General features: G+C 42.6%; 1 protein-coding gene across 2 annotated transcripts in view; it reads left to right on the top strand.

The window, feature by feature from the left end:
• ERBIN (erbb2 interacting protein) overlaps positions 1 to 27,219 on the top strand; it is a 3,184,408-nt gene that overhangs the window by 1,990,876 nt on the left and 1,166,313 nt on the right. For both annotated transcript variants that reach the window (XM_044063352.1, XM_044063353.1), the window contains exon 14: positions 7,056 to 7,171. In XM_044063352.1, coding sequence (XP_043919287.1) covers positions 7,056 to 7,171 — 116 coding nt within the window. The remainder of the gene's footprint in view (positions 1 to 7,055; positions 7,172 to 27,219) is intronic.

Here is a 27,219-nt window from a genome sequence, read left to right as displayed (position 1 = left end):
TCTGCCACCACCCAGCGTCAACTAGTACAGGCCAGAGACTATACTCTTCAACTGTGTGTTCACCTAGGAATTTCCGTAAACTTCGGAAAATCCTTACTTCAGCCATCACAGAGTATCTCGTTCATAGGAGCGGAATTAAACACACATCAGTTAATTCTAAGACTCCCTCCAGAAAGGATACTTTCACTTCAGACTCACATCGTCTTCTTCTCTTGTCCAGGAAATCCCCAGCAAAACTGGTACTGAAGGTTTTGGGACTAATGTCAGCTTCTCTTATTGCAATACCCTTGGGAAGGCTGCACATGAGAGTCCTACAATGGCTACTGTTTGCACAATGGTCGTTCCAACAACTACCTCTAACACACGAGATTCTTATAACGAACACATGCAAAACACACCTAAACTGGTGGCTTCAAACGTGCAACCTTTCCAAGGGAAGACCATTTGTGCTACCCACTACAGTTACGGTGACCACGGACGCTTCCCTGATAGGGTGGGGGGGCATCTTTCAGGGACAGACAGTCCAAGGCGAATGGACCAATTTGGAGTACAATCTGCACATCAATGTTCCAGAGTTGAGGGCAGTGTTTCTAGCGTTGCAACACTTTGCTCCCCTTCTTCCTCTGGGAACTATTGCAGTTCAGACGGACAACATGTCGGTAGTCTGGTACATAAACAAACAAGGGGGAACCAAGTCCTATCAGCTATGTAGAGAGGCCATGAGAATCTGGCAATGGGCGGAGTCCACAGGTCGCTTTCTAATAGCAACGCACATCCCGGGGTCATCCAACGTCATAGCCGACAGGCTGAGCAGAGCAATTCTGTTACCGCACGAGTGGTCCCTCAAACAGTCAGTGGCAAAAAAGATTTTTCGCACGTGGGGCCAGCCTTCCTGCGATCTGTTTGCGTCTCCAATGAACGCCAAATGCAGGAGCTACTTTGCCCTATTACCTCCTCCAGGGGAAGTCCCCAGGGACGCACTGATTCACGATTGGCCCCCGGGACTCCTGTACGCATTTCCTCCATTTCCCCTGATATCAAAGTTTCTCCAGAAAGCCAGAAAACCTACACAGGACAATAATCCTCATTGCCCCATTCTGGCCTCGTCAAATTTGGTTTCCCTTCCTGAAGACACACTGCATTTGGGGACCCTGGATCCTGGACCCAGAGCCAGATCTATTGACTCACTCGTCAGGGGCTCCCCATCCCGCACTCTTGTCCCTCCATCTAGCAGCTTGGCTGCTCCAATTCCCAACTTAGCCAGGTCTGATCTTCTTTCGCCGGCAGTTCAGAATATATTGGTGGCTTCTCATAAAGCTTCCACTACTAAAACATATTCTAGTAAATGGAAGCGATTTGTATTCTGGGCGAATACACAAGTGGATCCTTTTATAGCTCCTTTGAATAAAATATTAGAGTTTTTAACGGACTTGTTCCATCAGGGTGCTTCTCCTGCCGCACTAAGAGTTCAATTGGCTGCCATCTCTAATTTCCATGTGGAAGAATGTGGGGCTCCTGTTATGGCCCACAGACTTTGTAAAGCCTTTTTAAAAGGAGTTTTTCATATTAGACCACCAATTAGATCTCCTACGTCACCTTGGAGTCTAAACTTGTTGTTATCTAAATTAATGTTGCCCCCCTTTGAACCAGCCTCCTCTTGCCCGTTAAAATTTTTGTCTTGGAAGACTCTCTTTTTGGTAGCCATTACATCCGCTAGGCGAGTATCTGAGCTTCAAGCTCTCTCCATCAAGCACCCTTATCTGATCTTCCACTCTGACAGAGTTTCTCTTGAACTAATTCATCCTTCCTCCCTAAAGTTTGTTCTATTAACAATATTAATCAGTCCATTGAATTACCCACCTTCTTCAAGAATCACTCCAACAAAATGGAGTATATGTTGCACAAATTAGATGTTCACAGACAGCTAAGATTTTACTTGGATAGAACAAAAGATCACAGGAAAACTGATCAACTTTTTGTGGCCTTTGCTGATAACAGGAAAGGATTAGCGGTTACCAAAAGAACTCTTTCTAAGTGGTTATCGGATTGTATAATCTATGTCTATGATTCTTCAAATCAAACTCTTTTGCACAAACCCAAAGGACATTCCACAAGGTCAGTGTCTACATCCCTGGCTCATGCAGCCCGCCTACCACTAGGCAGCTATTTGTGCGGCTGCTACTTGGTCTAAGCCACATACATTCATTTCTCATTATAAGGTAGACAAGGTTTCTAGGGACAGGGCAACCTTTGGTTCCACTGTGCTCAAGAACGTCCTTCCGTGAGTTCCTCAGGAACAAGGAGCTAGGGACGCTACCCATGTGTAAGAACAAACGGCGAGATTGAACACTATCACATATAGAAGTTATGTCCTTACCATAACGTTCCATGTGGAGTGTTCATCTCGCCTTTGTTCTTACATTCCCACCCTCCCGCCCTTAGGAAGAACGTTCAGTTTTGGTGCCTGGCCTGGGGCATTCTGCTTCTGCTTGCAATTGTTGTGTACATAGTTGGCATATATATATGTGTGTATGTGTCTATATATATATAGACTCTTAGTTCTGTGCATATGTGATGTAAGCATGAGTGTGCTGTCTCTAGTGACTGGTTTGCTTGCAAACTAGATCTGAAGTAAAGGCAGAGGGGGATTGTGGGTATTAGATTGTCTCGAGCTTCTTCTCGATGCAGAGCTTGCAACCGGCCGACACGGAGCCGAGGATCGGCTCCGAACCCATGTGTAAGAACAAAGGCGAGATGAACACTCCACATGGAACGTTATGGTAAGGACATAACTTCTATTTGTCAGCCATGGGATAGGCAAGACCAATCAGAAAATGTTAATTCAAGCACCAAAAGGGAATTGGCTAAGCTTAAAATATCCTCCAAGTGAGCCTATGTTGTGGTAGTAAATAATTATAAAAAATTGCCCTTTTTAGATTACTAAGTGCCCCCCCCCCCAGTCTTCAACAGCTTCCAGTGACTATGGCGTCATATGTCTGTACTATAGTCCTCACACACACAGCCTTGAGGCAGTGCAATTCTTCTTCTACTCTACTTATTTCCCCCTTTTCTTCCTGTTGTGCTAGAGCCCTGAGTATTTTTTTGAACTTCTGTGATTTTTCTCCAGTCAGGTTCCAGGTCTTCAGCTTAGTTTCTGTTGATCTTAGAGACTTCTCTGAGTACTGTTTGCAGTTAATTATGGATACCAGTGATTTATGCTGGGGGCCAGCAGTTTCACCTGAGTTTGACTTTGCAATCTCTGAATCTGCCCCAGTGCTCTTTCCTTAGTATGAGGAAATCTACCGGAGTTGAATGTTGAGTAGTCTTGTAAGTGATCTTGTGACTGTCTCTCTAGGTGAGCCTTGTGTTGGCCATCATCAAGCAATTTGCCAGACAGAAGTCCTTTTTTTCCTGTTGCTGTACCCTTGTACACTCAGGCAGTCCTCGTATTCTATTCATCTATCCCAGTATGTGCATTCAGGTCCCCATTATCAGTATCGACTCATTTTGTCTAGTAGGTTGTGCAACCACTACCTGATTGTACTTTCTTCTTTTTCCTCACTATCACAACCCTTCTGTGGAACATAGGCTGAAATTATGAACTACTACCCTATGTTTACACTGGAGTGTGACTGCCGTGCATCTGTCACTCATTCTGATGACATCTGTCACTGTCTTCAGAAGACGACTTTACTACAGTTGCCACACAGTTTCTAGTCCCCCCCCCCCCAAGAGTAAACTGTGGATCCCAAGTAAAGTGACACTGTTACACTGTATGATGCACACAATGTCCAGATTCTTCCTTACCATCATGTTATCCACTTCCCAGTCATGTCATGCAAATGAACCTGTATTCAGTATATCAGACCTTAGTTCTTTTTTTTCAGGTTGATGGGTTTTATGGACAGCTTTCTTTTGCTCTGGAGAGTTGTCACAGGTGACCCAAGTTGGGCAACTGGACAATGAGAAAGCAAGTAGCTTACTGGCATCTTTAAGGAAACAGTTTTATCATTTGGAAGCAAGCATGGTTGACTTTGTTCAGTCTGCTTTCTTATTATATCATCGTTATCTGTTTATTTTGACTTGTAATGTATTTTTTCTTTGAAAATGCCAATAGATATTTCAATAATGTATTCCTTTATGTATGTATTTTTTTTTTTTTTTGCTTTTAGGGTCATAGGTAGATACTAGGCTGTCGGTAGCCATAAGGATTCCCTGGCTTTCTCCACCCTTATTTTCCTGTGCCCTGTCGAGCAGAGCCACAGAATTGATCCCCGGGGTGAATTTCCTATCTCCCATCCAATCAATATTCTTCTTAAAGAGGGTTAATAAGGTGATCTGCTTGACATGAATTAGGCAGTCTGTTCCAGAGTATTGGGAGTCTCTGGGACAGGAACCTATCCCTCCAGCATGTTTTGTTTATTGTGGCAACAAGGTTTAGGTCCCTGGAGTGTGTGGCTCAGAGGGATTGGGATTTCTTTAAGTGAAGCATGTCCAACAGCTCTGGGTTTGACATGGCTTTGTATGTTAGGCAGAGATCACCTCTGAGTAGGTGATATGCAGCGGAGTAGAGCTGGAGTTTGAGACGGTCTGCATAGGGCATCTGTTTGAGGCTGATGATCCTCTTTGTGAGGTATTTCTGCAGCCTTTCCAGTTGTTGTAAATGTCTTGAGGTACATACCAAACAGGGCTTTGTACTCTATAATAGGTCTATTGAGGGATGAGTAGAGAGGAACAATGACCTCCTTTTTTCTGGATGAGAAACCTTTTGTGATGAGGTGTGCCACGTAGAAGGATTTCCTGACTACTGTGGCTATGTGGTTATCAAAGGAGAGACTACTGTCCACCTGTGTCCTTAGGTGTCTTATCATTCTTTCGGTGTTAAGTGGACTACCGCCTATGTGGTAGTTCATGGGCACAGGGTTTTTCCCAAATGGGATGACTATGCATTTTTTGGCATTGAGCTTGAGGCCATGGCTTTGACACCAGGCATCTGTCTCAGTGAGGCCCATTTGTAGAATGTCCACATCGTTAGGGGATTCAATAATGGCTCCCAGTTTGCAGTTGTCTGTGAACTTTGTTAGCCGTAGACCCCCTGTGTTGGCCTAAACTTCAGAGAAGTAGATGCCAAACAGGAGTGGACCCAGGACTGATCCCTGTGGTACTCCACTTGTCTGGATTCGGATTTGGAGTCTGCTACTTTCACAGTGTGGGTTCTGTCAGTGAGCCAGTTGGCAACCCAACGTGTGACATAGGGATTTATGCCCAGTTTAGTGAGTTTATCTATGATTTTAGAGTGGGGGATGGTGTTGAATGCCTTGGCAAGGTCCAGATAGGCTGTGTGAACCACCTTACCCTCATCCATGGCTCTGGTGACTGCTTCAAAAAAGTCAATCAGGTTTAGGAGACATGATCTGCCTTTCACGAGCCCAAACTGGGTGGGGTCCAGAGTTTGAAGGTTACCTATGTTTTTGTTTATAAGTTCCATGATGATACGTTCCATGGCCTTGCGGGCTCATCAGGCTAATGGGGCAGTAGTTCCCAGGGTCATGGTGGATCCCCCCTTGTGGAGTGGGATAATTGTAGCTGTGTGGCATTCAGTAGGCACAAAGCCTGAAGTGAGGCTATGACTGAACATGGTACTTAGGTGGGGTGCCAGTTCGTTTTGTAGTTCGTGCAGAACACAGCCCAGGATGTTGCCTGGTCCCATGGATGCTGTATTCTTGGCTTTGGAGAGTGTGTTTTTTATCTGTGCAGCCGTGATTACAGAGACTTGGCATTCTTCTGGTATTGAGATGGGCCCTTTAGGGGCTGAGAGAGGAGTGAAATTAGCACTGAATCTATCTGCTAGGATGTTGGCAATATCAGTTGGTTCTGTATGTTTAGTGCCATTGTGCTGCAACTCAGAGCAGATTTAAGTGTTGCCGTTGAGATTCATGACATAACTATAGAATGCCTTGTTGTCTTTAGAATCTGTGGCAATCGTTTTCGTAACTAGCTTTGGAGGATTTTATGAGGGATCCCAGCTTCTTGCTGAGGCTGATAAGGGAGCTTTTCCAATCTTGGGATTTTACTCTCTGTTGCAATAGTTTCTTCCTTCTGTTGTATAGTTTGTTTATGGCAGGGGACCACCAGATTGGCTTCCTTTTTTTGGAGGAGAGCGTCTTGGTTCTATTTGGGATGGCACGTTCCATGCACTCGTGTATGTGTTCATAGTGCATTGGTGTAAGATTCAGCAGTCGTACTTCTACTTTCCGTCTGCATGGGTGACGTGAAGTTTGCCACTTCTGTCTTGAGAAGCTTGAAGTTGGCTTTGGAGAAATTCTTTACGGTGGTTACCTTAATGGGGGCGGGATGTGGATGCCAAGACTGATTAGCTTATGGTCGGATCTGACCAACGAGGAGCTGACCTCTGGTGTGAAGCATTGGTCGCCCGTGTTGGTAATGACCAGGTCTAGGATATTGGTTCCCCTGGAGGGGGTATGAATAAGTTGATCCAAGGCATTGGAATTTATGAATTCCAAAAATCGTTGAGCAAATGCTTTGGTGCACTTGTATTTTTTTTTTTTTTTTTTTTTTTTTTTTTTTTTAACTGAGGTAGAGCAGTGATCGACACTAAGCCTGGTAGCACTTCTGGTTAAGTGACTTGGTCAGATTCACACATTAGGCAAGTAGAGGCTGTGGGAATCAAACATAGGACTAGAAGATGAAACTCTTTGCCTTCTTACAGCCTTAATCATTTGCAGTAAATGCTAGACAGAAATGTGTATAGTTTTGTATTTTTAAATCATTGATGTGTTCAGTATTTTTTTTCATATACCCATTTTGCTTTTAAATGTTCTTAACCGTGTTGTCTATTACCATAGCAAAAAATTACTTTTAAAGCAGAAATTTTGATTGGAAGCATTTATTTATTTATTATTATTTTTTTAAAGAGTGTAGCTTAGTTGGCTGGCTAATCTGGAGAAGAGTACATTTTGTCTTTCACATTTGGTGATTATTGCATCACAGGCAATTTGTTTCATATGTCTAATATTTATTCTTTTTCTATGTAGATTGGAAACCTGAAATGTTTAACAGTGCTGTTTCTCCATTCCAACAAGTTGGAATTACTTCCTGAGGAAATGGGTGATATGGAAAGTATAAAAGTCATTAATCTGAGTGATAACAGGTATGTTGATCTGATGTCATTGGTGTCAAACCTACTGCCTATTTTATTGAGCCAAGTTTAGGTTTTAAAATGTTCTCTATGGCCATCCTTGCCAACATTTTTAAAGACTTTTGCTAAGCTGTTTAAGCTGTAGTTAATTAGGGTGCTTATAATTTATGTGATAATTTGTATTGTTAAAGTTGTTTATTTGGATCTTCTGAAGTCTCGTTCTATCTACATTTTTCCCGTGTCAGGTATGTATTAGATTATTTTCAAGGATTCTTTGTAATAAGATAAGCAACATTTATCAGATGTTATTTATACTGGGAAGGGATGGTAAAACAATTTTAGGGACTTGAACATCCTTTATCCTGATCTAGGAGTAAAATTTAAGCAAGATAAAATATCCTTTATTTTATTTTTTTTAGTTCGCTTGCTTGGCATCTTTTATAAATTCTGTTATGCAGTGATATTATTTAAAGCATCTGTTGTACATGCAGATGAAACCATATGGGCAGAAGAGGAGGCCACCAGTCTAACTTGTTTGCCTATGTATTTCAGCTAACCTCTTGTTTCCGTGTTGTAGAAACATGGCTATTGTTTTTATGCGGATTAAGGCATTTTGAACATATGTGTGCGAGTTGATCCCCATAGTGTGCATGCATAAAATGTATTTGTGGGTCTTTAATGTGTGTGTTGGCATCTCAAATTTTTCTGCTGTTTTAGCTTTATATGTCCTGTATCCTTGTATGTTGTTTGTCTTTCGGCTTTTCCTGGTTAGGGGTCGCCACAGCGGAACTCTGGTCCACTAATGATTGGCAGTAGGTTTTTACGGTGCTGAGTTGCCAGCTCGATACCCACCCTTCAACGAAGGCATGCCCATTCACGCATGTCTTTCGGAACGCCACTCGACTGCGGGGAGGACATGCAGGCTCCACACAGAAGGCACTCCCTGCACACCAGCTGAGAATCGAACGGGAAAACCTCTTGCTGTGAGGCAACAACGCTACAGCTGCACCACCGCGGCAGATACAACAACATCCTTGTATCAGCTTAAAGGTCCTGAATCATATCTGAAAAGATTTATTTGTGATATTTTTTTGCACCTGTTAGATTACTATTTAAGTATATGTATACATATGTATTTATTTCTTTTTGCTGACTAGAAGCCCATGAAAAAAATCTCCAACAATTTCAAATAGTGATTAAAGCTCTGAGATACATAACATAGTACGCAAACTATGAAGAATGAAAACAGTACAGCAGTTACATGTGATAAGTAGTGTTGGAGTCATGGAAGCCTGTAGACCAGGGATCTTAGACTCCCAGCCTGTGGGCTAGGTGCAGCCCACCAGCTTGTAATGTGTGGACCTCACAAAATACTCTTATTTGTCTCACGAGAGAGAGTACTGCTCCTTCTCCATGTCTACTCTTTAATAGAGAGCTGCTCTAATTTCAATTCCTTAATATGGTTGGCCTTGGTAGATCATAGAACTAATGAAAAATCTGCTTCCTGGAGTACCTCCTCATTTCAGCAGTTCAGTCGTTGTCTTAAATTAGCAGTAAGTAAGATGTGAATTGAGCAGTTGGGATTCAGATCAGGATGTAGCACAACTGACCCAATGTGTGCAGTGAAACAGATAGTTGAGAAGAAGTTAAAGATGAGGAAAGAGTCCAGCTGGGCATTCCTAGACTTGGAGAAAGCATATGACAAGGCTCCAAGGATGCTGATTTGGGCAATACTGCAGTGGTTCAAAGTCCCAGAAATATTGGTAGAATTAGTGCAGGCTATGTGCAAGGCCTCGATAACTCAAGTATGAACAGTGTTCAGTCTCACAGACAGGTTCCCAGTGGGAGTGGGTGTACACCAGGGATCAGCTTTGACCCTGCTGTTCATACTGGTGATGGACTACATTAGCAAACAGGTCAGAAGGGGCAAATAAAGTTGCTGTATGCAGATGATGTGGCATTACAGGCAGACTCTGGGCAAGAACTTCAGCAAAGGAGAGGGGAATGGAATGCAAAACTGAAGGCACATTGGATTGAAACTAAGCACAGATAAGACAGTGGCAATGGCAGAAAATGGGGAAAATCAGAATAAGCTGAGGATTGAGATAGAAGAGAAGATAGTGGAACAGATTAATATCTTTAGGTGTCTGGGAGAGATGGTTGAGTAAAAGGGAAGTCTGAATGAAGAGGTCAGAGATAGAGCCAGGGGGGCTCCAGCCAACAGGCGTAGAGTCTCAGGTGTAGTGAACAACAGAAGAATGCCAAATGAGCTGAAAAGTAAGGTGTACAAGACAGTGATGTGACCAGTACTACTCTGTGGTACAGAAACCTGGACAGTAAAGGCAGAGTAGTTAAATAAGCTAGAGATGATGGAAATAAAGTGCCAGAGAAGGGTGGTAGGATGCATACTGTGGGACAGACAAAGAAATGAGGACATAAGAGCAGAAGCCAAAGTAGCTCCAATTGCAGAAAAGGTCAAAGAGAACAGATTACGGTGGTTCGGACACATGCAGAAAAGCAGAAGACAATCTGGTGAGGAAGAATTGGGACAGACAGGAAGAAGGTAAGAAACAAGGACATCCGGCAAAGAGGTGGATGGATTGCATGAGATAAGATCTGTGACAGTCAGGCATGAGTGTCAAAGAAGGCAGGAGTGTGGCACTGAATCAAGAGAGATGACGACAGTTAACACGATACCCTGACCCCATGTAGAAAATAGGGGGTTGAGATCATTGTCTTAAATTGTAATACTTAAACAGTCTGCACCTTACACGCTACAGAGTTATGTCTCCTGTAATCATTAAATTGTGTCATGTCTGCCTGACGTGAACATTTACCCAAACTTTTATCATATTTTCAGAATCGAAAGAACATATGCATAAAATATAATTTGACAAACATTTACTAAATTGCTTTAAGGAAATTAGGATTACTTATGGAAGTTACTGTTGCATTTACTTGGACATATTTTATTTTAAAGCTTTGTAACTACATCTACATTTTGAAAATCCTAAAACACAAAACTAAAATGAAAATACACTGCATAACTTAAAACTCATTGCAAAGAACTTTTTTGTCAAACATAATTTCCATATAAGCCTTTAGTGCTGTGAAAAATTGCAGCTGAAATGTTTGTTTGATCCTTGTTTTTTGGGACATCTATAGGCAACAATGTAACCTCCTTTCATTGTTGTTCGTGTCCTGAGATTTTAACTTTTGCTGACAATTTAATTAGAAATGATGGATTTGCTGTTTCTTTTTGATGGTCCCTATTTGTAAAATGATGCTTTGATGTCTAGTAAAATTAGCAAGTTTAGTAAAAGAATGATAAAATGATGTGCCTTTATTAATGTGTATAACATGGCATTATTTGTTCATCTGTGGGTCTCACATGTTTTATGATTATATTTTAGGATGTTAATATAGATTTGACAATGTGACATATACAAGCTTATATATTCATAATTTTAGTAGTCAAGTATTTATCCCTCTGGGTGTCTCCACATTATCCACCTTGTTTTAATATCATTTTTTATTAACTTCACTGCTTGCATACATTGCCTGCAGTATGACAGCATAACGGTCTATGTTTATTAATGTTTGCTATGGAAAATTACTTTCTTTTTTTTGCAAAGATGTCTTAAGTCTGGTCTGTTACAGCCCACTCTTACTGTTTCACTGTGTATGCCAAGCAGATCAATTAAACATACGGGTACAGCCTTCCTTTTCTGATGAACTTTTCATGATTAGTCTGAATATTAGAGTATTGTCAGAATTACTAGAATGTATCTCAAATAAATAGTTGTATTTCTGGTTGTGTTTCTCTTACCCACGTTTATTATATTTTTACTGACACCCACTACCTCTGTAGGACCCACAATCTTATTACATCATACTTCATTCTCTTCTCATAGTAAGTATATTTTCATAATACTTTTCAGTAACTCAAGCCCTGCACATCCCACAGTGATGTTTTCATTGCTAATGCCTTCCATTTCCTGTCATCTTGCAAATGCCATTTTATTTCATAATACATGAATTGCTACTGTTCATGAGATGTTAGTGTGAATATTAGAGTAATAGCTGCATAGAGACAGCTGTACCCACCAGGAAGTAGTACAGAACTAACTCAACAAACAAACCACACTGGTGGAATCACAAAAATCAATTGGCTGTATGACAGAAGAAAGAAAATCATGGCAAAAATTAAAAGGTGCAGCAGCCAGCAGGGTAAAAGCACTCTCATCAAACTAAACAAACAGCTGTGAGGACAAAGTCTACCAAAGCCAAATTTGAGGTAAATTTGGCCATCCTGGCCAAAGACAACCACAAGGCATTATTGAGCTATGTCCGCAAACTCAAAGGCAATACACAATTGTGTGCAGAGCTCATTGTAAATGGAGTCACATATACTGAGCCAGAAGATACAGCAAACCTCCTAGCTGACAAATTCAGCTCCAGTGTCACCCCTTTTTCCCTTCTTAACCTTCTCTCAAGAAATACCATCAAATATAACTAATTCCTCCTGCTGTCACTAGGGAACAGGTCCTTAATGCACTCTCCAAGGCCAAGAACACTGCATCAGTGGGTCCAGACAGTATCCCATCTAAATAGCATGAAACATGACCTATCATCATGTCTGGACTTTGCTATTTCTGTAGCCTCTAAACCGGCTTTGTGCCTCATGAATGAAGAACAGCAACAGTCATACCTCTGCACAAAGGCGGGCCATCTACAGACTTTGGAAACTAAGGACCCATAAGTCTCACTAGTCTTGTTTGCAAAGCCATGGAAAGAATTATCGTAGACATGATCAGTAATGATGTAGTAAACCACCAGACACTGGATCCAGCCTAGTTTGGTTTCATCAAGGGCACATCATGCTCTACTCAACCTGGTGGACTTCTTTGAGAAGGTCACCAAAGTAATGGATGAGGGTAAAATGGTTCACACTGCCTACCTTGACCTGGCCGAAGCATTTGACACAGTACCCCACTTGGGCATTGTTGACAAACTCAAGAGGTTACGTACAAACGCACATGTCACCTGGTGGATAGCCAACTGGCTCACAGACAGGACCCAGGAAGTTAAAATCAGGGATCCACCTCTACAAAGAGGCCAGTCACAAGTAGAGTCCCTCCGGGATCAGTCCTTGGACCACTCCTAATTTGGTACTTACTTCTCTGAAGTCAAGGCCAGTGTCACTGACTAAATTTCCAAATGATTGCAAATTAGAACCTGTCATTGAATCCCACACAGACACAACATTTCTCCAGGAACGGCTGACACAAACAACTGGTGTCAGAGCAATAGACTAAAACTAAATACCAAAAAATGCATAATAGTATCCTTCAGGGAAGTCTTCCACCCCTGGTAACTATCATATTGACAACGCAAACTTTAGAGTTGATCCAGTAGTCAGGGACTTGGGGACACACAAAGACAGTAATCTAGCCTTTGACCATGACGTGTGTACAGTAGTGAGGAAATCATTCTTTGTTGCGCAACTTATAAACAAAGGTAAGGCATATAGGTCCAAGGATGTCATTGTTCCACTGTATTTGGCATTCATTAGACTTTTCATTGAATACAGTGCCCCCTTTGGTATGTACCTAAGCAGGCATATCCAACAAATGGAGCATCCACAGAGGTTCCTCACTAAAAGAATACAAGGCGTAAGTAAAACGTCCTATGCGGACTGCCTGAAGGCCTTTTCCCTGTATTCCGTCTCCTACAGGCTGTTGAGGGGAGAGCTATGCCTGGTATACAGGGCATTGTTAGACCTTACTTTAATGGATCTCCTGCTAATCAGCAAAACAAACAGCATGAGAATTACCCATTCAAAAAACTTAAACCTTCCCCGTGATGTAAATGTTACCTGCTGGGGAGAGAGGTGTGTATCCCACAGACTACCCTATCTCGGGAACAGGCTCCCCATCCATGTGAAGCAGAATTCTTCCCTAACCCAATTCAAGTGCAACTTGGACAGTTGGATAGGGAGCAGGATAATTCATCCCCAGCTTGACACCTATGTCTCTAATGGACACAGACAACCTGTAAATGTTTCTTGTCCAAGGCTCCTGCTTTTGTAAATGTTTCATCTCCCAAGCCCTTGTTTACACTTATCAAGGGTACCAGAACTTGTCAGAAATTTGGGTTGAATGGCTAGGCTTGAAAAGGCCCTTGTAGTCATTAGCCTAGTAAACACTTATGAACCTAATATTGATGTTTAACTATTTATCTGATCTACACTGTATTATTTCTAATCATAATTCTCTTAGTCGTGTGTCTAGTGTTATATTTTCCAATATCCACTCCTTCCAAAAGGCCTCCTAGCTTGATAGTATTTTTTTTAACAAGAAACATCTTTGTCAAGTATAACATAGGCAATCTTGCATTTATATAAATGAAAATAAATCATATCAATACAATCTCACTTGCAAATATTGTACATTATAAACCATGCCGACACAACTGTAGCTGCAAACATTGTACATCACTTTTAATATATACAGTCATCGTCAATCAGCCCTTACATTGCTCATTCATATCCTGCCTTATTTTAAATCTTGTTCCTCCTCTGCATGTATTGATCCCACTCTTCCCATTTTTCCTATGTAATTTACTGCTACCCTTTTCTAAAGATCCCAGTTCCAATTGTTTTATCTCTGTTACTATCTTCGCTTTGGACTTTGATTTCCATTTTCTAGTAATTGCTTTTTTTAGGCAGCCATCATAATTAGACAGAACAAGGTCTTACTATGTTTAGGCAGTTCCAGTTCTGTGTCATAGCATAAAAAAATCATTTCCTTAGTTACACCAATTTGCTCACCCAGCATCTCTGACAGAGCAGTCTGCAGGGAATCTTTAAAGTCTGCCAACTCATTACACTCCTAGAAAATATGTTCCCAGTTACCTCTTTCTTCCACATCATGTGTCCAACATTTACTGTCTACCTGATGAGTAATTCTTTGGAGTCTAATTGGGGTATAATAATACCTAGGTAAACACTTCCAAGCAAAGATCCTAAATCTTCTAGACTTTGTTGCATATTTGATAGACATACATATATCCCCCATTGCCTCATTGCTTCTGTGTGAATTGCTTATCCAGCCTCTCTTCCAATCCTTTTTTTTTTTTTTTTTAATTTCTCCAGGTCTTTCGTGTTTCTAATACCATGACGAGAATTAAAGTTCATGAAATTAGTATTGTTTCACTTTTTGATGTCAGCCAGATGTGCTCTTCGCAGCATCTGCAATGTACCCAGTAATGACTCCTGCAGTTCGTACGGAAGAGCAAATTGGTTTATAGCTTGGATTTTGTTCCCAGGCGTCAATGCTGATGTCCTTCATGGATGCATCTGCAGTCATAACAACTGGGTTGTCCTGTCGTCAGGCAGCCCTTCAGTCGGCCGGATTCCAAAGTCCGGGTCCGGCTTCGGCTGATGTCGCACTTCACCCGACGTCATCTCTGTTGGTCTTCGGGTATAAAAGCATCAGCCGACGCCATTTTCCTCAGTCTTTCTTGCCGCGTGGCGCCCGAAGCAGAAGCTGTCCGCAAGTGCCGGTCGGTCGGATCCAGAGATTACTTCTACCGAATACTACTTCGAAGACTTCTAAAGCTAAGTACCCCGTTGGGGACTCTTTCTTGCCTCAGCCGATGTCAGAAAAAGTTAATAATTGTTTAACCTGTGGGAAACAAATACCTCATAAAGATTTCCACTCTTATTGTCTGCCTTGTTTAGGCCCAGCCCACGACGTAGCAGCCTGTTCGGCCTGTGCTTCTTTCAACCGACGAACCGTCGGTCGGAGTTTGCAGAACAGTTTTTCGGTTCTGATTTTGCGTACATTATGCCGTCGGATCCTCCGACTACCCAATCTGCCAAAAAACGCAAAGATAAAGACCGACACTCGCGGTCCGCGGTTTCAGCCGAAACCATGGTTAAGCAAACAGCGAGTGTCTCGGTTTCGGCCGAAACCGAGAAAACTGATCAAAGTACAGCTGAACCTATCTCTACAACTGAGGCCCCTGCTACCACTCTTGAATCGGCCTCAGAAATTTTATCCACTACGGTGGTTGCCACTGACTTATCAGACACCATTCCCTTGGATGTCTCTACCCCAGCACGTGGTGCTGCTAGGCCTCCAGCAGCCATGTCCATTAAGGCCTTCGCCAGGGCTAAAGCAGCCAAGACTACTAAGACAGTGCCTGTTAAACCCCCACAACCAGGCCCTCTTCTAGTTCTCAAATGCTTACTTTGGCAGAAGATTTAATTTCATTAATTAGAGGATCTCAATCTCACCCAGACAGGGCCTCTCAGCCCCCAGAGAAGAGACCTAGGGCAGAGCCCCCTGAGCCTGTGTCCTCTGATGATTCTCCTGACCAATCAGACATAACTGACCAGCCAGAGGCTCCTTTCTCCAATTTTGAAGATTCTGATGCTGAAGAATCCATTCCAGCTGCTTCCCCACCAGAAGAATTCTCCTTTGGGGAAACCTTACATGCCATGCGAGCAGTTCCAATGGCAGCAACAGGATTTTTCAGACTCCAGAAAAGACTTAGGACCTTTCTGCACCTCCCACAGCACAGGCCCTTAGCTATACCTCCTGTTCTCTCTGTGGTGGATGATGCTTTCAATGATGTCTGCTCCGCTCCAGATTCTTTACCCCCCAGCCCCTGCCAAACCAGACAGATTTTACAGGGTGCCAGATACTCATCACCACCTTTACAAGGCCCCACTTGCAGACCCAGAAACTATATCCCAGGGTCCCAAGGCAGTAGCCGCGACCATAGCTAAAAACCCTATTCCTTCTGAAAGGGGAAGCAAGGTCATTAGACAGATGGGGTAAAAAGGTCTACACTTCAGCTACTCTCTCAGCTAGAGCTTTAAACTGTCAGTTTCACATGATACAATACCAAGAGTTTATGCTTGATCAGTTAACTAAAAACTAACCACTGATGAATCTCTTGATAAGAAATATGTATTAGAAATGGTAAATAACATACAACAGGTTAGCAACCATTCCTTAAAATGTGGCTATGATGCACTGGAGGCTTCATTTAGATCAGCCATGACTGGCACAGTGATAAGAAGGCATGCATGGCTAAAGGAGCAAGCTTTACCGGATCATGTTAAAGCTAAGTTGCTAGATGCTCCTATGGATAAGACAAGTTTGTTTGGTACACCTGCCCAGCAGGTTATGAAGAAAATGGAAGAAAAGGCAAAATCTGTTCAAGCGGTTAAAGATTTCTTGCAGGTTCAACCCCAAGGTTTAGCAGGAACTGGCCTGCCAAAATTGGTCCTTTCCTGACTCCACAAAATTTCAAAGGGGCAGGAATAGACGTTCCAGAGGCAGAAACCAATCCAGAGGAGGTGCCTACAGAGGCGACAGTGGCAAGGTAACAAGAGAGGCACAGACACAACCACTGCCACTACATCAGCACAACCACAGTGACTTAACCCTAAATCCGCCTACCAGGGAACAAATAGCAGCTCCTCTAGGCAGAAAGTTAACCTTATTTTCAAAGAACTGGCACTACATAACAAAAGACAAGTGGATTTTACAAACCATAGATCAAGGTTACCGGTTTCACTTCCACACTTTACCAGTCAAAAGAGGAATGCCAAATCTACCTCCAAATCAAAAACAGAGGCACTACAACAGATAATGGAGTTAGCAAACATGAGAGCTGTGGAAAGAGTGCCAACAGCAGAGCAAGGAAAGGGTTCTACTCCAGACTATTCCTAGTTCCAAGAAAGGAAAAAGTTGGAGACCAATTCTCGACCTGTCCACCTTAAATACATACATCATTGTCCCAAAATTCAAAATGCTGACCCTACAGCAACTTCTTCCCATGCTGGGCAAGGAGTCTTGGCTGGTAACTCTAGATCTCAAGGAGGCATACCTGCACGTCCCCATTCGACCAATCTGCAGAAGATACCTCAGATTTCTTGCAGGATCAGAGCACTATCAATTCTCAGCATTGCCCTTTGGCTTATCTACTGCCCAGAGTATTCACAAAATGCCTGGCATCAGTAATCGCCCATTGCAGACTACAGGAATTCAAATTTACCCATACCTGGACGACTGCCTGCTACAAGGGGACAACAAAAGCAAGCTGACAACAGATTTACAAAGGGTCATTTACTTGCTACAAGCACTGGGATACACAGTCAATTTACAAAAGTCAAGGCTGATACCATCCCAAACAAGGACATTCTTGGGCGGAATTGGACACAGTAAAACAAATGGCATTCCTGACTACAGAAAAACAAAGAACTCCCTCTTTACTTCTTGGCACTAACAAAACTGAACAAGTTAACAGCAAGAAAAGTACTGCAGGCCTTGGGCTTCATGGCATCATGCATAATCTTGGTCCCATTTACCAGACTACATATGAGAAAACTACAGTGGTACCTAAAGAATTTATGGTCCCAACACAGACACAGCCTAGAAACAGAAATCCCACTAATTCCATGCTTAAAGCAGGAGTTCCTATGGTGGGCTCAGGCATGTCAGTCAAACCCAGGCCTACCCTTTCGCAGATGTCAAGCAAGCCAGACCATCACAACAGACGCTTCAGACCTAGGATGGGGGGCCCACATGCTGGACAAATGCGTGCAAGGATTGTGGACACAGGATCAACTTCACCTGCACATCAACCTAAAAGAAATGCTGGCAGTAAAGCTGGCAATCCAAAAGTTCAAACCATTTCTCCAAGAGGGCCAGTTGATGATAAGGACAGACAACACCACAGTCATGTGGTACATCAACAAACAGGGAGGCACTCATTCATACCCCCTATGCAGAATGACTTTGGAGCTGTGGACCCTGGCACTCGGCTACAACATCCAGTTACAGGCAATATTTGTACCGGGAAAAGAAAATACTCTAGCAGACATATTAAGCAGAACCACATCGGATGCCCACGAATGGAAGCTGCACCCGGACATCTTCAAGACCATCTCAAAGAAATGGGGAATGCCTCAGATAGATCTATTCGCATCACCTCTCAATCACCAGCTCAAAAGGTTCTGCACAAGGACATTCCACCCACTAGCATGGAAAGTGGATTCGCTCTCCTTCAGCTGGAAAGGCCTAACAGCATATGCATTCCCACCTCTTCCCTTGATACACAAAGTACTACTAAAAATCAAGGAAGAACGTCCAAGGATAATCCTGATAGCTCCAAACTGGCCAAGACAACACTGGTACCCACTGCTGAGGAGCATGTCTCGAACAATATGTGGCCAATACCCTGATGCCTTTGATGTTAACTTAGAACAACTACAGCATCATACATCCAAACCTAAAACGTTGCAACTGACTGCATGGAACATCACATAGCAGCAGCTAATCCAGAACTTTCCCAAAGAGTTAAAGACATTATTCTTGAAGCACGCAGACCTTCAACAAGAAGGAACTATGCTGGAAAATGGAAAAGGTTTGTCATTTGGAGTACGGAAAGAGGAAAAGATGTGTCAAACATAGATATGCCTAACATTCTGGAGTATCTGGCCGAACTTCTTCATTCAGGCCTGTCCTACTCCTCCATCAAGATACATGCATCAGCTATGTCAGCAGAATACAGCTTTGATCCACCTGTTTTTTCGCACCCCTTGCTCAGGCAGTTCCTCAGAGGAATCAAGAATGTAAAACCTCCAAGGAAACCACCATTACCAGCTTGGGACTTAAACTTTGTGCTAGAAAAGTTGACACTATCACCCTTTGAACCAGCAGCAGCAGCAGACCTACAACACCTGTCATGGAAAACTGCTTTCCTACTGGCAATTACTTCAGCAAGGAGGGTTTCAGAACTACAGGCCTTAATGGCAGTGCAACCCTTCCTAATCTTCCACCAAGATAGAGTGTCCATGAGGACTAATCCTACATTTATGCCTAAAGTGGTATCCAGAGTGTCTTTAAACCAGGCAATCCACCTACCTACCTTCTTTCCCAACCCACAAAACAGAGGGGAAAGAATACTGCATACCTTGGATGCACATAGACAGCTACGCTACTACTTGGACAGAACAAAAAATAGCAGAAAGACTGACCAACTTTTGTAGCCTATGCAACAGGAAGGAAGGAAAAGCTATTTCCAAACAGACAATCTCCAAATGGATAGGAAATTGCATACGATTCTGTTACTCCTTCCATGGAAAACCAATTCCACAGAACATAAGACCTCATTCTACAAGGGCAACAGCCACTACCACAGCCTTCTTACGAGGAGTGGCAACCAAAGACATTATTGAGGCGGCTACTTGGACCTCCGTGCATACATTTGCCAAGCATTATAATTTGCCTCTATATTCCAGATCCCGAGCAGGGTTTGCCACTGCTGTACTGCAAGGGATCCTAAACACACCATAATCTACTTTTATCCTCCTCCCTAGTTGGCTATGGTATTCTACCCAGTTGTTATGACTGCAGATGCATCCATGAAGGACATAGTACAGTTTTGTACCTACCATAAATGTAGATGTCCGAACTGGATAGCATCTGCAGTCAGGATTACCTCCCTCCTTCCTCTCTGTGGTACTCCTAGGGTGTTTACCCTCCTAATAGCTAGCTGGTGGGGGGGAGTCTTTTATGGTGTATTTGTTTGTATATATGTACATACATGCTTATTTTTGTGTTTACCTCTATCTTTTTGGAAACATTGGCATCTATCCAAATTTTAGCCTTCAAGAGGGCTACTGGCATTTGGGGCAAGAAACACTGAGGAAAATGGCGCCGGCTGATGCTTTTATACCCGAAGACCAACAGAGATGACGTCGGGTGAAGTGCGACATCAGCCGAAGCCGGACCCGGACTTTGGAATCCGGCCGACTGAAGGGCTGCCTGACGACAGGACAACCCAGTTATGACTGCAGATGCTATCCAGTTCGGACATCTACATTTATGGTAGGTACAAAACTGTACTTTTTCAGGATTAATTTAAGTCTTCTAAAGTATTCCTTACTAAGTTTTACTCGCATTTGTTCGTGTTTTATTGCTGATCCTTCATCAGTTCCCAAGTATTTATACACTCCCTCTTGCTCAGGTTCTTTGGTATCACATTCTTGTCCCAAACTGATGTTTTCCTGATGCTGCAGTTTTCCTGCTTTAAAGGTTGCTTTTGCACATATATCAAGCCACATGACATTCTAATATCATCTGAAAAAGTTTTGACAACCTGCAGCTGTGCTTTCAGTTCCTCATCTGATGAGCTATTCAGTTTTAAATCATTGACAAATAGAGAAGTCTTTACACTTTGTTGTTTTCTAGGAGCCAAATTATAGCCATGGCCTAAGCTGTTAAGTAAACAGCATAATGGGGTAAGGCAGAACAGAAACAGTGACATGGAGAGTCACCCTGGAATATCCCTGGGGTAATAATTTGTCCTTTATCATGGTTTAATTGCAGAGTGGTCTGCCATTGTTTCATGGTCACTGTAACGTAGTCGATCACTGCAGGATGTATCTTATACATTTTTAAGCACTCTTTTATCCATGAATGTGGGATACTATCAAATGCTTTTTTGTAGGCAATCCATGCCATACTTAGATTCTTCCCCTTTTTACTGTTCTCCACTATGACTTTATTTAACAACAAATGATCCTTTGTTCCATATGACTTTCTTTTATTGCCCTTTTGTTCTACTGCCATAATTGAGTTTTCTTCTAAATGACTATAAACTCGGTTGGCATCAGTTCCCATGTGTAGTTTACACGTCATCGGAAGGCATGTTATTGGTCTATAATTTTTGGGGTAGCTTGCAGGTTCATTCTTAAGTAGGAGCATTGTTTTACCTGATGTTAGCCAGATTGGTGTCTGTTCGGGTTGCGAATATAAATAGTTCTTACTCATGGCTAGGTCTTCATGCAAAGATGTTAATACTTTTAGCCACAAGTTAGGCACTGCATCTGGGCCTAGGGTTTTCCAATTAGAGGTTTTTCTTAACTTTGTTTCAATCTCTCTGGCTGTTACTTCATCCCATTTCATATCCTGTACCTTTAAACTTCTTATTCTTTCTTTTACTTAGCCGCGGTGGTACAGCAGTAGCGTTGTTGCCTCACAGCAAGAGGTTCTCCTGTTCGATTCACGGCTGGAGTGCTTTCTGTGTGGAGTCTGCATGTCCTCCCCACGGTCGAGTGGCCTCCGAAAGACATGCGTGCCTTCGCTGAAGGTTGGACGTCGGGCTGGCAACTCGTTACCATAAAAATCTACTGCCAATCATTAGCGGACCGGAGTTCCGCTGTGACAACCCCTAACCGGGAAAAGCCGAAAAGATAGACAACAACATTCTTTCTTTTACTTCTTTTATCCATTTAGCGTCTTTGTTGTGTTCCACAGGATCTTCATAGATACTTCTCCAAAATGCATCTATTTCTTTTTTTGGTGGTCTTTCAATTCCTTTTACCTTGTTTCCCAGTTCTCTGTAAAACTTTTTTGGGTCATCACTAAATTGCCTATTTTGTTTATTTCTTTTATATTTATCTGTGTATCTTCTAAGTTTTTCCGTTTGTGCTGAAATGTTTAATTTATTATTTGCGATAGTGCATGATAGATCCTGGTCTGTTCTGATACTGCACACTGCTTTTATCACATCTATCTTTCTTAGTATTTTTGTTGATCTACTTCTTCTATAGTCTTCTAACAGTGACACTTCTTGTGTTAATTGCTTTGTATTTTTCTCTGTTCGATACTTCATGATGGTATTCGATTTCTCCCCTTCCATTCTCTCACTACCCTGTGCTCTTGTGGTAGAACTTTATCAGTTATTAATTTAGCTGCACAGTAACATATCCTGTTTACTTCTGTTATAATGGATCTCTATGGACAGTCCCACTTACTGTGTTCATTTGTTTTATCAGACTTCTGACTTTTGGGGGTTTATTGACCTTCTGCAGTCTTTTTCTTTCATTGATTTTAATATATTTAGTGTCCATGTCCATTAAATCAAGCAACTCTTCCCTTACTTAATTTTCTTCCAGACTGAGGACACATCCTTTGTTTTCCACTTCCTGCGGGCATTCTATAGAAAGTTTTATAGCATCTTTCTGTGGCACCTCATCTTCAATTTCATCCTGTGCTATCCATTGCTCTGTCATATGGGAACTCACTGGCCTCTCACTCCTCAACATTGACTGCATCAGAGTTTCCGCAGTCTCCTGTTACTTCCCTTGCTGTCTAGCTTTAAGTGAATGTTTTTATACTGGTTTCCTGTGGAAGGCTCCAAAATATCTTGATATGGTACTTGTCCAGTTGCTTCCTGTTCCACTGGTTTCCCCTTAATTTGGATATCTATTGCTCTATCCTGTTGTGGTGCTTTCTGCATTAGATTTTATACACTGAATCCTTCACTTTGCAGGTGCACCATAACCTCAATTTCTATTTCTTTAACTGCTCCATTACTGATCTCCTTTTCTACTTTTCCTCTGTCGTCTTATTATTTGCATTGTAAAGTTTTCCATGTCCGGATTCCTTTGCCTGTATTTCTCTTCAACTATCTTTGGTGTTGCTCTTTTTGTGTTGGTTAGATTTGCTTTCTTCTTTGCATAAATATTACACAATATTAAATCTCTTCTTCATTCCCATGTCCATACATCTTCAGATGTCTCCTGATCTTCCTGCTTCTACTCATGCTGTGATGTAGTCTGTTAGACTTTCTACATTAAATCCTTCACTCCGCAGACACTCCATAACTTCTATTTCTTTAACTTCTGCTTTACTAATCTTCTTTTCCACATTCCATCTTTGTGATATTAATTTTTTATTGTGAAATTTTCCATATCTGGATGCTTTTGCCTGTATTTCTCTTCAAATATCTTTCTGGTTGCTTTCTCTAACCTGGCTTTCTCCTTTGCATAAATATTGCACCATATCAAATCTCTCTTTCTTTCCCAAAGTCCATATTTCTTTTTTATACTTTTCAAAAATGTCTAGGTTTTGTTGTTTACATTTTCACACTTCTTCAGATGCTTCTTTTTTCCAAACGTATCAAAGTTTCTTGATCTATATACTGTTTTTCAAAAATCTGTTGTATTAATAACCGTAAATTTTTATTTGAACCTTCTGACAGTTTATCCTGTGAAAGTATTTTTCTTTCCTCTAATTTATCTCTTAATCTTTTAGTAGATCTTCTGTCAGGTATTTCAGTTTTTTTTGCACAATAGTAACAATACATAATTTTTTTCTTATCCTAAATAGTCCACTCTGTTGTCTTTATGGCTCTTCTTTGGCCTATCAGATGTTCATCGTGTTACCCTGCTGCAGTCATCACACTCTGGTTATCCTGCCATCAGGCGGTCCAGCAGTCGGCCCGAATTCCAAAGTCTTGGTCCGGTGTCGGTTGCTGTCGCTTCTTCCCTGACGTCAATACGCCAGGGGTATATAAGAGGCATCAGACGCCATTTTCTTCCGTCTTTCTTGCCGCACAGTGCCCGAAGCAGAAGCAGTTCGCAAGTGCTGGTCGGCCGACACCTGAGATTTTCGAATCGAGTTTCAGTCCGAAGTCTTCAAAGCTAAGTACCCCGTTGGGGAACCTTTTCTTGCCTCAGTCCGATGTCAGAAAAAGTTAACAATTGCATTTCTTGTGGGAAGCAAATACCTCATAAGGACTTTCATTCTTATTGTATACCTTGCCTAGGCCCAGACCACGATGTCACTGGTTGTCGGTTTTGTGCTAGGTTCAATAAGCGAACTATAAAGCGACGCTTTGATTTCGCACGACACTACTTCGGTAGGAAATTTAATTACACTATGCCGTCGGAGCAACCGACTACCGGCGTGCATAAAAAACGCAAAGATAAAGACAGGCAGCCTAGATCCAAGCCAGACTCCGAGGCCTCGGCTGGGCCGGTCGCTGGTCCTCCGGTTTTCAGTGAGGCGCCTACGCAGCCCCTGGCTACCGCAGAATCGGAACCCCAGACTGCTTCGGATTCTCTAGCAGAGAGTTCTAGGCCGACGCGGCCATTTTCTTTAGGCCCTACCGACGACATTGCAGAAGGAGAAGCCAGTGCTGTAGAAACACCTTCGGTTTCAGAAGGTGTCTTCAGACCGACTACTCTCACCATAAAATCTTATGCTAAGCTTAAGACTCCTCTAAAACCAAAAAAGACTGCACTTCAGTCTCCAGTTCAAGGCCCCATGCCTAAGAAACAGATGCTTAAAATGGCTGAAGATTTGATTTCTTTAATCAGGGGTCCCCCCCCCCCCCGACAAAAGGCCTAGACAAGAGGAGGATTATGCCTCCTCTGATCAAGTGTCTATTTCCTCAGGCTCCTTTGAGGAACAGGATTACTCCTTTCCCCTTATGAAGATTCTGATGCTGAAGATTCTATTCCCTCAGCTTCTCCCCCTGAAGACTATTCGTTTGGGGAAACCTTACATACCATGAGGGAACATTTCCACTGGGAAGATCAGGACTACTCCGACTCAGAGAAAAGGCTCAGAGAGTTTCTTTTACTCCCCCAGCACAGACCACTTGCTGTCCCCCCAGTTTTAGACATTGTGGATGATGTTTATTTAGAATTTAGTCTAAATCCAGATTCTCTGCCTCCTGCTCCAGCCAAACCAGATTTATAGAGTGCCTGACTCAAACAAATTCCTTTTCAAAAGCCCTGTTGCTGATCCAGAGACAATCTACCAGGGTCCCAAAGGGGCTAAGGCTTCTATGGCCAAAAATCCTGTACCCTCTGAAAGGGACTCCAGAGCACTAGATAGGTGGGGGAAGAAGGTTTTACACCTCAGCTACTCTGGCTATGAGAGCACTAAATTGTCAATTTCACATGCTTAAATACCAGCAATTCTTAATGTCGCAAATAAAACAAAAGATGAGCACGCACCCTCAACAGTCTGAATTCAAGGAAATGCAGGATCTGTTGCATGCAGCTGAACAGGTGGGCAAACATACTTTACAATGTGGATTTGATTCCTTGGAAGCTTCCTGTAGAGCAGCTGTTACTGGGTCTGTTATACGTAGGCATGCTTGGTTAAAGGAACAAACTCTGCCTGATCATGTTAAAGCAAAGTTACTAGATGCACCCTTACAGCAGGATGTCTTATTTGGGGTTAAAGCAGAAGAGGTTTTAAAGAAAATGGAGGATAAGGCAAAATCTATGCAGACGGTCAAAGATTTCTTACAGGTACAGCCCCACGCTTCAGCAGAAATTGGCCAACAAAAAATTGGTCCTTTCCAGCTTCTGACAGACCACAGAGGGGTAAATACAGGTGCCCAAGGGGCAGAGGACAAGCACAAATCCCTTACAAACCTCGCCAATGGGGCACTGCAACACAGAAGGGAGGAGAAGATAGGTCCCAGACCTACTAGAAGGCAAACACAATGACTTAAACCTCAAACTGCCATGCAAAACTCTCTTGGCAGCTCCCTTGGGAGGAAAATTAGCACTTTTTGCAGACAACTGGCGCATCGTCACAAAGGACAAATGGGTCCTAGACATTATCTCACAAGGATACATATTCCATTTCCACACCTTGCCAAGGATAAAAGGCATGCCAAACCTGCCACAAAATCAATGGGCAGAGGCACAAAAACAAATTACAGCTCTCATGGACATGAGAGCCAGTCAACTGGTACCTACACAGGAGCCAAGCCAAGGATTTTACTCAAGGCTCTTTCTAGTCCCCAGAAAGGACAATGCTTGGAGACCCATTCTGGACCTTTCAATTCTAAACACCTTCTTGCAAGTACCCAAATTCAAGATGCTAACACTACAGCAGCTTCTTCCCATGTTGGGCAAGAAAGCTTGGCTAGTAACGTTGGACCTCAAGGAGGCATGCCTGCATGTCCCTATCAGACAAAATTGCAGAAGATACCTCCGCTTCATTGCAGGTTCAACCCATTACCAATTCTCTGCCCTGCCCTTTGGCTTATCTACTGTGCCCAGGGTCTTCACAAAATGCCTGGCACCAGTAACTGCATACTGCAGACAAAGAGGAATTCAAATATATCCATACCTGGACGACTGCCTCATCCAAGCAGAAAGCAAGGACACTCTTACATCATCTGGCTTTTGTAAAACACCTAAGTTACCTAGGGTACACAGTAAACGAAAAGAAATCAAAACTAGTGCCCTCACAAAATATGATATTCCTGGGTGCCAGCTTGAATACAACGGCCCAGATGGCTTACCTGACACCAGACAAACAACTACAGCTAACTCAATACTTCAAAACAATGGCAACAAAGACCCAACTCCCTGCAAGAAAAATTCTGCAGGCCTTGGGCTTCATGGTGTCTTGCATACTACTAATACCATTTGCAAAACTGCATATGAGGAAATTACAATGGTACCTAAAAAGCGTATGGAATCAACACAGCCATAGCTTGGAAAAATGATACCTCTCATTCCCTGCCTTCAACAGGAGTTTCTATGGTGGTCACAAGCATGCCTCCTCCACAAGGGTCAGCCTTTCACCTTACCCCCAGGCAAACTAGGACAACAGATGCATCGGACTATGCCTGGGGGACACACATGGCAGGATGGTGCGTTCAAGGCATATGGATTGCAGATCAAAGAAATCTGCACATCAATCAAAAAGAAATGCTAGCTGTACAGAATGCCCTGACAGCCTTCAAGGGCCTCTTACATCCAGGACAGCTTATAATAAGGACAGACAACACCACAGTAATGTCGTACATAAACAAACAAGGGGGTACACACTCCTACCCTCTATGCAGGCAAGCAATGACCTTGTGGAACACAGCACTGGCTTACCAAGTACAATTACAAGCTCAATTCCTGCCAGGAAAAAAGAACACATTGGCAGACGACCTAAGCAAGAAACATCATGGATCCACACGAGTGGAAACTGGATCCACAAGTATTTGCAGTGATAACTCAAAAATGGGGACACCCAGACATAGACCTGTTTGCCAGCCCCCAAAACTATCAGCTAACAAAATTTTGCACAAGGACATTTCACCATCAAGCTGGGAAAGTGGACGCACTCTCATTCAGTTGGAAAATGCTGTCAGTATATGCCTTCCCTCCATTGCCCCTTCTCACAAAGGTGCTGCTGAAAGTCAGGATGGAGAGACCACGAATG

Source organism: Protopterus annectens, chromosome 2.part1 (assembly GCF_019279795.1).
Source record: "Protopterus annectens isolate FY-2018-M chromosome 2.part1, PAN1.0, whole genome shotgun sequence".
Taxonomy (NCBI): Eukaryota; Metazoa; Chordata; order Ceratodontiformes; family Protopteridae; genus Protopterus; species Protopterus annectens.
This window is presented reverse-complemented; position numbering and strand designations above follow the sequence as displayed.